Source organism: Panthera uncia, chromosome D2, assembly GCF_023721935.1.
Source record: "Panthera uncia isolate 11264 chromosome D2, Puncia_PCG_1.0, whole genome shotgun sequence".
Lineage (NCBI taxonomy): Eukaryota > Metazoa > Chordata > Mammalia > Carnivora > Felidae > Panthera > Panthera uncia.
In genome coordinates, this window is record NC_064818.1 from 78,934,972 (window position 1) to 78,947,628 (window position 12,657).

Sequence of the window (12,657 nt, forward strand, 5' to 3'; positions counted from 1 at the left end):
GGCTGTCCTCTGAGCCGCTCCGGGACCTTGTGGAAATTCTTCCCCTCATGTGTTTTCAATTATGACCTCCCCTCCCGACTCCGGGCCTTCCAGGCTGCGTGGTCAGGCTGGTGTTCCCTCCTGGAGGGACAGCTCCTCCCGAAAGCCCAGGAGGCTACGTGCAAAGCTTTCTCCTCAGCTGTTGGCCTCACATCAAAGCACAAAATCCATATTTCAAGACTCCGATTCCACTCTATTCGAGGTGTTTGGTGGAGGGTCAGTCTGTTTTAGAACAGACCTGTCTGAGAATGTGTTTGCATATACTTCGGCCCTGACAACGAAAGGCCCAGCCTGCTGGCACAGTGACGCCTCTGCCGAAGAGAAGCGTCTTACGTTCCGCCTTCAGAGCAGCAGAAGGGTTTTTGATGCCGCTCACGCGGTTGGGAGGCCAGTAGCAATGAACCGGAGGTAGGTGTGCTGGTTGGGAGCTTAGGCACGCGTGCGCGGGAGCTTGAACGTGGCAGACACACACGCCAAGCGGGCCAAGTGGGCTAGCGGACCGCGTGCGTTTTGTGGCTCCGGGGACAAGCGGGTTAACTCAGCCCCGTGAGAAGGCCAGCTACGAAGGTCTGCCCAGGAGTGGAATTTTCTCTGTGAGGAAACACCGATGAAAAGGTAATTAAAGCTCTAAAGCTCTGGGGGGAAGGGCACAGAGAAAAAGCACGATTTTCTTGATGTTGGCAATGCTCAGCTTTATTCCACACAGTTTCTAGAATATCCACCTCAGGAATTGGATTCGTGGGTCATAGATCGTCCCTCTCCTTACGTACTTCATCATTGTTTTACCTTTTGTACAAAAGCACATTCCTTTAAATTTGCCAGGTTAACTTTTTATTTTTTAGAGAAATCATGAGCTGGGGGGGGGGGGAGAGAAGGAGAGGGAGAGGGAGAGAGGGAGGGGGAGAATCTCACACAGGCTTCATGCTCAGTGCAGAGCCTGATGAGGGGCTTGATCCCACGACCCCGGGATCATGACTTGAGCCAAAATCAAGGGTCAGACGCTCAACCGATAAAGCCACCCAGGCGCCCCTGGATTAACTTTTTAAATCTCTCTCAAAAATCAGAGCACAGAGTCACAACTCTCCAAGGCCCCCGCGTTTCGCCCCCAGGATCAGTGTTGAAATTCATCTCCATTTCGTTTCTCAGTCTGCTGTAGATCATAGTCACAAGCCCCCTCTGGGGCAAGAGTACACATCCCTTCTTACTGACAAAACCTTGGCAACATCGTCCCATCTTCCTCACAGAAGCCTTGGCCACATAATGGGGTGACTTTGGTCAATGAGATGTTAACGGAAATGGCTCCTGCCCCTCTGAGCAGAAGTTTAAAGATTCCCCACGTCTCTCTTCTGCCAGGAGACCAGCTGTGACTCAGAGGGAGGCTGCACTATCAGCCCAGGGCCCCAAGGAGAGCAGAACTGGTGCAGAGACGGATGTGACCCGTGAGTAAGCAATAATCCTTGGGGTAAGTCACTGAAACTGACGGGTGGTTTCTTATCCCAGTGTAACTTAGCCGAAAATGACTGCTTCCGGGATCCTGTCGTACACTTGTGAGTTTAATTTTCCACAAATGACATTCGCATCTCTCAAGCCCTATGGTTTCTGGCCTTACTCAGATTCTTAAAAATTCAGGAATAGAAACTAAATCTTCCCAAATGTCTTTTCAGCGTCTCTGGTAACCCTAATAAGGCGTATTTCCCTGAAGTCTGTCGATTTGGTGACTTGATTAGATCTTAAAGGATTGAACCATCCTTCTCTTAAAATAATCTCACTGGAGATTGCAGTGGACTGCTGGATTCTTCTTGCTGGTGCTTTGTGTCTTTGCTTCTTATTTTTTTTCTTTAATGAGATTAGTGACTTATCTTGTGTTTTAATTTTCCCAAAGAAGCAACATATGGCTTGTGTTCTGCCATTTGGAATTTATTTTGTGGCTTAACGTACAAAATTATATATATGTGTGTGTGTGTATATATATATGTGTGTATATATATATATGAAATTTAATATATATAACATAATATATAATATTATATAATGTATACATAATAGTTTTATGTATGGTTCTGTGTACCTAGTTTTCCAGAAGCACTTTGAAAGAAGGCATATTCCGTATGTTTGAAGTATCCCAATTTGATAATAGTTTGATGACATTATTAACTGAGGTCTTCTAGGTACTTATTTTTTGCCTACTTGCTTTGATGTGGGTGAAAGGTGGTAAGAAAAAGAGACCCCTTGTTACCATTCTCTAGATCTATTTTTCTTTGTATTTTCTGCAGTTCTTTTTGAAGTTGGATTCTATTTTTCAAAAATTCATAAGTTTCCATTAAACTTAGGTTTTCCTTCTGGGTAAGTCTGACGTCTACATTTCTACCCCCGCATGCTTGGGTTTTTGAATTTCTCCCCTTTGTAAATGAGGTGACTTGAAAAAATTATTTTGCTCAGTTATACACTTTACATTGTTCAAAACGAGTGTCTTGTCCTCCTCCCCTCTGTGTCTGTTTAAAGACACCTTTCTTGTGCCATCACCGGACTGGTTCACGTAGACTGGCAGCACCTGTCCCCTGACCCCCCCCCCCCCGCCCACTCATTTTAGTGTCTTATGTACTGTTCCAGAATTTCCTTGTGCCTCTATAAGTGGGTGAGATTATAGACACATTTTTTTAAACTTAAACTTTATTTTTGAGAGAGAACAAGAGCAGGGGAGGGGCAGAGAGGGAGAGGGAGAAGGAGAGAGGATCTGAAACGGGTTCGGCACCGACAGCAGTGAGCCCGATGTGGGGCTCGAACTCACGAACCTTGAGATCAGGACCCGCCCTGAAGCTGGACGCTCCCCCAGCTGACCCATGCGGGTGCCCCTAGTCACATTTTTCCACACGAGGGTTTCCCTTTCCCCATTTTTGCAACGTTGTCAGTAACGAATGAGACACGTCTTTACGTTTACTGTATACCATTTATTGGATATAATATTCTTAACAAGAACTTTTTCTACGGAAATAGCAGGTTGTCACCTGTAGAGCCCCAATATGAGAACTGTGTACAAAAGTAACAGACTGTAACATAAAAGGTATGTGAAAAAAGTTAGCAAACCGAAGCATTATAAATGGATGAAGCACTATGAAATTAATGGACTGGTTTGTTGAGAAGCTGTAACTTTGTACTGTGCTGAACAGCCTATAGCCACGAGTTAAAAAGAGTTGGACTTAACGGTGTGCCACGGGCCTTCCTGACACCCTCCCAATCTGACCTAAGAGAAGGTCAGAGAACAATCTGCTCTGCCATCGCTTGTCCTGCTGGGACTGTTAGAGGGTTTTCTGTCTTTCTCATTTGATGCTTTTTTTTTTTTTTCCCCCCTATCACTGCCCTACTTAAGTACTTGCTTATAGGCCATGAACATAGATGTTTTTCGGTTTCCTTGTAAAACTAAAAAGATCACAAGGTATTTATTATTTTGCCTGGATTTGAACTGTGCTTCAACTGAGGACTAAATTATTTTATGGAAGGAGACCCATGGGGCGGGGTGGGGGGGGGGGGGAGCCTAGAAGACATGTTTTTTTGCAGATGATGTGGAAGGTCAGGGTGGGTTCCAGAATATTCAACCTGAAAGAGCTGAATCCACTGAGCATTCCTTTCAGTGTGTGGTAAATCTCCTGGCTGTCACTGCCCACGATGGACTGCTGTCGCGATTTTATACGCACTGTTTCTTCTCCTAGGTTTTCCTCACATGAAACACTCTTATGGCTGGACTGGCTGCTGTCGCCGCTGTCCCAAGAGTAAAGAGGGGATTTTCATCCACGTGGAGGTAGATTGCTTCTGGAAGCATCCTCAGTGCCCGGAACTGGTTCTTAGCCCGGGGCTTACCACTCTTTCTTAGAGTGTTACTCGAATCGCTATCAGAGGTTCCAAAGTAGGTTTTAAAGGGACAGATGTCAATAGGGACTGGAGAGGGTGCCCAGGGAATCGTGCCATCCCAGACAGACGGATTTTCTGTGGCACGATGTTCCCTCGAAGGGGGACTCTTGCTGGGTTCAGAGCTGGGGGCATAGCTGGTGGGCTTGTGCCGTGCTGACACTCCGGAGAAGGCTGGGCTCGTGGGGGTAGTGACACAGTGTCACAGTCCCCGCTTTGGGTGACCTAAAGTAGCTATGACCACGGCAATCTGTCACCTTGGAGGGTCCTCTGGAAAAGAGGCTCGCCTCTGAGTGATGAGACGCAAACAGGTGGAGTAGCCTCCTCTGCCTTGTGTCCAGATGTGTTCGCGGGCCTGCTCCTGAGTCGTGGGGGGAGGAACTGTGGCAGCCTAGGGCCGGCCTCCGTGGGGTGGGGGGCGGGGGGCCATGAGACAATGGTACCTGCACTGTCCCCCGCCCGCCGTAACGTATGAAGTCTGCAGCTTGAGAATCACGCCTGGGGGTCAGCAACTGGCTGCGTGAGACTTCTGGGGAGGGTCGGTATGACGTTTACCTGGGTCACTTGTGGTTAGCTGGGGTCCTACCGATAGCGGTGAGGAGGGATCTCCGCCCTGGGCCGGCTGCTCCCAGAACACTGGAGAGGGAGCCCCGCCCCCCCCAGCACACGTTTTACATGAAATCAGCCTCACGAGGAAAGTGTGCGAAGGGGTCAGCTTGCACGAGAAGGCTGCGGCCTCCTGCCCAGGCATCTCGTCCTTTCCGTTGTCAGGGTCTCATTGGCTCAGAATGCTAATTTAGTAAACATGAACGGAGAGACGGCAGGAGGGGGCCGGGGCCTTCTCAGCTGGCCCAGCACCAGGGGGGATCACAGGCTCCTAAGGACAGTTTGACACTGATCAGAGCATTAGCTGCTTTTCTTTTAGGGGATGCATAGAGGTGTTATATTGATTTGCCAGAGAACAAGGGCCTATGGGTTCAAGCCTGAGAACTCATACTAAAGTTAAGAAGGCATAAAAATGTCCCCTCGGAGACCAGTGAGGAGCATTTATTCTCATGTAGTTTAATTTGTTGCTTTTGTGGTTTCTGTGACGTCATCCCACATGTGTAAGCTGGAAAAATTCACACTGGGAAGTATAACCTCCGTATGCATATTTTGACAATGGAAAATGTTATGCATTGTTTCTCTTGGTTGCTACCCATCTGATTCCATGTGTCAGGAAAACAAACTGTTACCAAAAAACTCAGGAGATAAACTCTTAAACAGAATGCCTGGAAGATTAGCCATCTATTTTCCAGTAAGTGGGGTCAGAGGACTACAAGTATAACGAGACAGGGGAAGAAAAGTGACCACCCTCAGGGCCTACTTCGTGTCTAGACACGTTGAATTTCTCAGTGACGGCCTTATAAGCTCACATCAACTCTTATTCACGCCTATAAAACTTTAAAAACATATTAAAAAAATAGACTGGCACTGAAATAGAAGTATTGATTTTTGTTGCCATCATCTATAAGGCTATAAAAAGGGGGGGGGTTCATCTTTCCCCCCATCCCCAAAATACCTGGCTCTTTTCCTATGTTCTATTAAAATGGAAGTTATTGCTAAATATAATTCTGCATCTGGGGAATACTGTTCCTTTAATAATATCTGTATATTGTAAGGGGATGTTAGGTTTAAACAAGTATCCAGAAATAACGTGTATGGCTCTATGAAAGCAATTACTACTATAGAGATACAAATGTGTCATCAGCTGCAGCTCCTAAATGGCCATCGATGACATTGTGTAAGATCACAGCGTTAACCTTTTTTAATACCAGGCTATTCCTGGTTCTCTGAAATGGAAGCACAGGAATTACAGTTAAGGACAAAAAAAACAAAACCCCCAAAACAAAAAAACCCCAAAAAACAAAATTCACACCCTCTTCCTCCCATAGGAGGAGGGGCTAAAATGACAGATCCAAGGATTTGGGCATCTGTAAAGACAATACCCACATAATGCACCATAAAAATTCTGTAAACTTTTCACTAGCATCGGGTTTGGCCTTGATACAATTACTAAGTGTAATATCAGTTACCGTAATTCCGTAGGTACTCGTCAGCAGTAACATTTTCTAACATGGCTTTACCTTTTTCAGAAATTAATAATTGTATGATACAGATGCATGCTGTAGGAGTTGGAATGTTTTAGCGCTGGGCTCCCTTTTGTGTGTTTGTGACATGGCTTTATTTAGTTTATCCGCGATCGTGATTACCATGTTGCCTAGATACGGTGGGGGAACACGGGGAGAGTTCAATGCAGTCTTGTTTTCTGGAAGGCAAACTGATTCTTGGTATATTTGGTCTCTCTGCTTCAAGGCCTGGAAAAACCGTTGAAATGACCCCAGTTGAAGTCTTTATCACAAAACACTCAGAGTGAATTACAGAACTGTTGTCAATTGCCTTCCAGTGTCAAAACGAGTCACATATGACCCCACTAGAAGACAGAGGCATAATGGCATTTTACCTCGTCTGAGTATTTTTGTCATTTTCATGCCATTAGACGCAGGCAGCTTCAAGATCGTGTGGAGAAATGGCTCCCCAGTCAGACATTTGAAGAGTAAAAGGTTAAAGGGGACACGGCCCAAGAATGCATTTCATGAATATTTAGGATTAGGAAATTGATTTCCTCATCACCTTCTGTGCCGCTCAACAGGTAGGTTGCAAATGTTTACACTAAAAATATCTTTTCGAGATTCCTGCGGCCAAGCTGGGAAAATAGAATGCCCCCCTAAATAACTTATGAGTAACTTAGGATTCTTTGTCCTAGACGAACGGCGGATGCAGGCTGCCTCATGGCATCCATTCGGTTGTAGTTTTTGCAGGCATACGGAGTCTGCCTAATTTTTAATAAGTTTGAACCTTGCAATGAAAGATTTTTATCTACAGGATTGATTCGCTAGATCTCGTTACTGGTTCACAGCCGAAAATAGTTATGGTCCCAGGGAAAGCCTCATCCATCCGTCTGAACACAGAATCACTGTATTACGGTTGAGAAGACAAGGTGGTAATTTGCTCAGCGCCAAACCGTACAGGGAGAGATGCACGTCTGTGGTGCCTGGGCAGGAGCCTCCTTGTAGAAACGCCACCTTTCCCCATCTAGATAAGACGCGGAGGCCAGCACCGTGCGGAGGGCAGTGTTTGTGCAAAGCCACCGGCTTTGCCTGCTCTCCAAATGTGCTCACGGCTGGTGAGCTCACGGTCAAGTTTCTGCCCGGCCTCCTGTGTTCCAGGCTCTGTCCTGGGACAGAGCTTAAAATTCCTTCCTGCAACTCGGGGTCTCTTCCCAGCTTCCTGGCCCGAAGCCAGATCCTTCCCTGCTCTCCTGGAAGCTCAAGGTGTAGCCGCTGGTGGGCGGGGCCAGGGTCTCCCCGACAGCCACACCCAGCCTGGACTCGAAGCCCCTGGCTCTAGCTCGAGATCAGGGGTTCCAGAGAATCACTCAGCATTCATTCTACCTGGGGTCTCCTGGGCTGTGTCTGTGCCATAACCACAGCCACGCATGGTTGGGGAATGGTTCTTTGATAAAGCCTCGATCGGAAAGTGAACCTCCTGTCCAGAAGCCCATAAAGCATGATATTTCAAGTTCACTAAACTACTGAAAGCACACAAGCCTTCCTTCCGTGGAAAACTCAGTGATGGTAAAAATGCCTCCCACAGCGCACTGCACTGTAACAAGCATTTGGCATAAATTAATAATTTACAAGTACCTGAGCAAGTATACAGAGCACCATAGCACAGCACAGCACCGACGGCAGTAGCTCGAAGTTCTCAAAATAATGGTGTTTTAAACATTAAAAAAAAAAAAAAAATTCTAAAAGTTGGTACAAAAACACAAAACTCCCAACTGGAGTTGAAAGATAGTGCAAACTTCTGTCTTCACTGTTGGAAAAAGATGGCCACTTGCTTCTCACTTGGTGTAGGCAGCGTGGGTGGGTCTGGGCACTTGACGTGGGTGTTTCGGAGCGGGTCTGCAGTGAGGGAAGAGGAAACGAGAGGGTGGGTGGAGGCCTTGGAAATGGACTTTGTGGGTATACAGATGTCTGCAGTTGGGTGTCTTTTCCTGCCCTTCACTGAGTCTTTGGGAGCAGACCTCCCCCCCACCCCTTCCCCCGCAAAGAGGGTTGCAGGTCACATCCGGGACCTTGCTCAGGGCTGCAGGGTTGCTGGTGGTTTATGCCAGCTGGCCACCTAGGGGAGCCCTCACCGAAGCCATCCCTCCTCTCTGCAAGCAGACTCTAGAACAGTGCGCATTCAAGAAAAATGGGAGCCAGGTATGTAATGGAAAGTTTTCTAGTAATCACACGAGAAAAATAGTAAATGAAACAACGGGGCGCCTGGGTGGCTCAGTCGGTGAAGCGTCTGTTTCTCGGTTTCGGTTCAGGTCACGATCTCAGGGTTTCGTGAGTTCGAGCCCTGCATTAGGCTGTCTGTGCTGACAGCTCAGAGCCTACTTGGGATTCTGTCTCTCTCCCTCCCACTCTCTGCCCCTCCCCCACACATGCTGTCTCTCTCTCTCTCAAAAAAAGATGAAACAAATTTTAGCAATTTCATTTAACTCCATACATTCACAGCCGCAGTATTTTGATATGAAAAGGGACAGAGCACGAAGTCGTCCCCGTCCCGTGTCTGCCTGCGGGGACCCGACTGGCCCGTGCATTTCCAGGGAGCAAAGCCGGGCATGAGGGATCCCTCCCAAATGAATGTGCAGGACATTCTTCTCCTTCAAGAGCAAGACCAAGATGAGCTTGCCCTGGGCTCAGCGACTGGCAGAGGTGACGATGGGCCACTGCCGGATGGCCTTTACAAAGAGAGCCCTCCACTCGTCGTGTCCACGTAAAGCCGTGCTTTTCCCTTTTGAGCAAGTAACTTCAAGATGAGCACACGAAACCACAGCCAAATAACTAGGATGGTCTGCAGTCTTTCCGTATTTCTGCCCTCGAGAATTACACCACTGTTCTACCCCCTTTGACCAGAGTTATCTTTGGGATTTATTAGGCAGCTCTCTGAGGCCAAACATTTTTCTCAAGAGCGGTAATGACATCACGAACGTCTTCCCCTTTCGAGACACTGAATTATTGAGCCCAGGGCCTGGCCAACACACGACCTTTGGTTCTTTTGAGCTCATATAGCAAGCTTCCTGCCAAGGCGGGGCAGTGTATGTCCAAGGAGTGTTTTGGCTGTGGGTTCGATCTACCCACTGCAGGGAAAGAGGTCGGGGTGGGGGTGGGGGGGGGCGGCCCATGTGTAGCCTTTGTCTCTTCCCACGAGCACGGAGGAGCTGCCTGGTCGCCACCCTGCATGGCGTTTCCACCGTCCAGAAACAGCTGCACGTAACCTCCAGCGCACAGTAAAACGTAAGAAAAAAATTGTGAGCATTTATCACATTTGTTTTCATCTAACTTCTATCATGAGAAGTTATGCGTAACTATTTAAATAGGGGCTCGGTTTAACACCCAGCTCGCAAAATTCCTGGAAATTGATTAGCTCTCAAAAAGCAGTGTGGGTCCGCCCCGGCCCACGGCCCCTTCAACCCCCCTGGGTCAGGAGGCTGCCTTCCCGTCCTCTGGGACAGGGTGAGCGGCGGCCACAGCTGGGGTTTCGTTAGTTGTGTGGAGAAGCTCCCCCTGGGTACCACGTCTTCGGGAGCTAACGCCTCACGCCCTCCTTATTCACCTGGGCCCCTCCAAGCTCACCTCCTTTCTCGGGACCGCAAGGGGTCGGGCAGAGTTTGTGCGGGTTGAAGACTGCGTTGGAGGCGTGCTCAGCCTTCGTGGGATCATGCCACTTGGAAGCCGTTAATGTGCATCCCTTTGGGGGACACGGCCTGGCCCCTATCCGGTTCCACTTGATCTTGGTTTAATCTCTTAGGGACACTGGGGCCCTTGCTAGAAGCCGCATGGGGATCCTGGGGAGTAGAAGCTCATGACAGCCTCCGGGTAACGTTCCTCTCTACCTTTGCATCGGTTTTATGCTGTTCCCAGGTACCAGAGGTAGAGAGAGCCCGGCCTACGCCATCAGACCCATGTCCTGACAGGGGGCGGAAAGCACCGGGGGGGGGGGGGGGGGGGGGGCCTCACACGGTTGTGGGGAGAAAGAGGCCCGGCTGTTACACCAACCTGAGCGGCACCAGGCAGAGCCCGGACTCTGGCTGCCCCAGGGCCCTGGCGGAGGGGCTGGTGAACCGGGAGGTCTTACTCAAAGGATCTGCAGGCAGAGGCTTCTGAGGAGGGTTTGGCTTCCGAGTTCCCTGCAATAAACCACAGAATTATGATCATATGAACACCCGTCTCTGTGAACTGGGACACGACCTTGACCTCAGAAGCGGGAAACAGAGCGTGTAAGCAGGTGCTAGGCCACACAGTTCTCACGTCCAGAATAAACTTTCTGAACACCTTCTCTCCCCGTACAAGTTGTTGATCTGTGTTAATCTCCTTGCCAACGTCTGCTCTGACATTTCAAAGGCTTAGCCACAGCATCGCATAGCTGCACACACTCAAATGAGGGTCTTCGGATGCCACACCAGTCACAGGCCTCGGGGGTGCCGTTGACACTGGCGTTTCTGGGCCAGCGCTACCCATAAGATGTAAGCTTTCCTGTGTCCTTAAGCTTCCTTTCGATCTGTAAAGGCCTAAAATCAGAGATGGGTGAAAAATCTCGTTTAACGCCATTTATTTAAATTTCCCAGAATCTTGTAACAGAACTCCTTCAACTCTGGATGAAGTCGCCGACTTTTCGTCCGTCACTATGGGGTCCGAATAGCAAATGTTGATCCAGATTGCTGAGCGAAATGCACTGAAATTCTACCAAAATCCTTAGTTCAAAGAATCACAAGCTCACATGGAAAGGGATGCTGAGAAGGAAAATCCAAGACCGAGTGTTTTGAGGGACAAGTGTAACTCTATAAGGAAGAGAACAGAAAGGTGTCACATTGATCAGAGCCCAGCAAGGGAGCCAGCAATAGAAAAGCGAGCGTGAACTTGGGCATTACGTAGGGTTTTATTCAGAGACAGATGCTTTGGGACTGTGTCGGCCACTTGCCAACTCGAAACCTATCTCAGAGCATTGACATGTAGACTACAAAAAAAAAAAAAAAAAAAAAAATGCAGGGCACCTGGGTGGCTCAATTGGCTAAGTGTCTGACTTTGGTTCAAGGTCATGATCTTCCAGTGAATGAGTTTGAGCCCTGCGTCAGGCTCTGTGCTGACAGCTTGAAGCCTGGAGCCTGCTTCAGAGTCTGTGTCTCCCTTTCTCTCTCCGTTCCTTCCCTGCTTGTACTCTGTCTCTCTCAAAAATACACATTAAAAAAATTTTTTAACATAATGCCTAGGAAGCTCCCAGAACATAATTATTAATAACATAATAATGAGCCTTCCCTCATGCCACAAATCTTAAAATGCTTAAGGGAAATAATCAGAGAAACAAACAGTAAAACCAAGGGTTTTCAGGGGACTCTTTCCCTGGTTACCCCGAGGAAAGGGGGGACAGAGGGATACCTGGGGTGGGAAGTCATTTTAGGTGTTGACAGTTCCCTCCCCTTGGCCCGTGGTGGACACAGGTGCCGAGACACCTTCTTCTCTGGTGTTTGTGGCCTAGAAGCAGTCACAAATGCACCGAAAGCTTACAGGAAACTTTGCTAGGACCCAAGGGAGACGGGACATCCTAATAAGATGATCTGCCTGACTGTCCTATGCCATCCTTCCAAGACCACTCCAGATGATTTAAAAACCCTCGACTTGAATTTCTCACAGCACCCATCCCATTAAAATGACGTTTCCTCAGCACACGGAGCTCAGCTGAATGCAAACGTATCACCAGCATGTAGCCTATCTTCGTAAGCGAAGGTAGCAACCCCAGAAGCGTGTGTGGAATCACAGCCGTATGGAAAACACGCCAAGTTGAAACGACAGGCAATGGGCCAGTGACCGAGGGAAAGACTTGAAGGTGCCATTTCTACACCAGCTCACGTGAAAAGAAACAAACTAAAGCAAATTCCTTGACTAGGCATTAAGACCGTCTAACGTGCCTGAGAACTGGAGCACTGGAGGCAGGCCGGTGGTTGATTCGGCCAGGCTCTGCAAACGCAGGTGTTACTTAGCCTCTGGAAGTTGTGGAGAGGGGACGCTAAGAGTGTCTTCCTCCTGACATCGATGCGAGGAGTGGGAGACGCTACCTAGAAAGCAATCAGCACAGGTGCTACTGCTATAGCCTATTACCGATGGAGTCAATTGACCATCGAAAGGTACCGTCATCCTACCGCCAAACTTCGGGTAATGAACTATGGGAATAACGCAAGCCCCGCTTCCTGTAAGATGGCAGAAAACCACGGGCAAGATATCAGTGTGTGACGTACAAGTGAATGCACGCACCTATAAAACGGAAAGGCTCTGAGGTTTAAAGGCTTCATTCCTAAGTGATACTAGTTTTGCTAAGAATGAATGAACGTCTGGTCTTGGTCATAAAGATAACGTCGGGTTTTTATGGCAGTGGCGGAGAAAAAGTGAGATCCGTGTTCTAATGCATCGTAATGCATTTGGCTCTATCATGGAAACTTAGGACATAATTAGCTTGGCCATTCATCCTGGTTTGTTTGGGACATTCGCAATTTACATTCATGGACTTAATTATTAATCGCAACTCTCAGATAGGTCCTGGTTTAGAGGATAAATTGGATGGTCG

The 12,657-nt window shown here is 48.1% G+C and overlaps 1 protein-coding gene across 1 annotated transcript in view; it reads right to left on the reverse strand.

Moving 5' to 3' along the window:
* Positions 1 to 2,933: 2,933 nt before the first annotated feature.
* The window catches only part of ADAM12 (ADAM metallopeptidase domain 12), a 348,424-nt gene continuing 338,700 nt past the window's right edge, over positions 2,934 to 12,657 (reverse strand). Inside the window, 2 exon segments of the mRNA XM_049645890.1 lie at positions 2,934 to 7,949; positions 10,098 to 10,228. Coding sequence (XP_049501847.1) covers positions 7,889 to 7,949; positions 10,098 to 10,228 — 192 coding nt within the window. The 3' untranslated portion in view covers positions 2,934 to 7,888.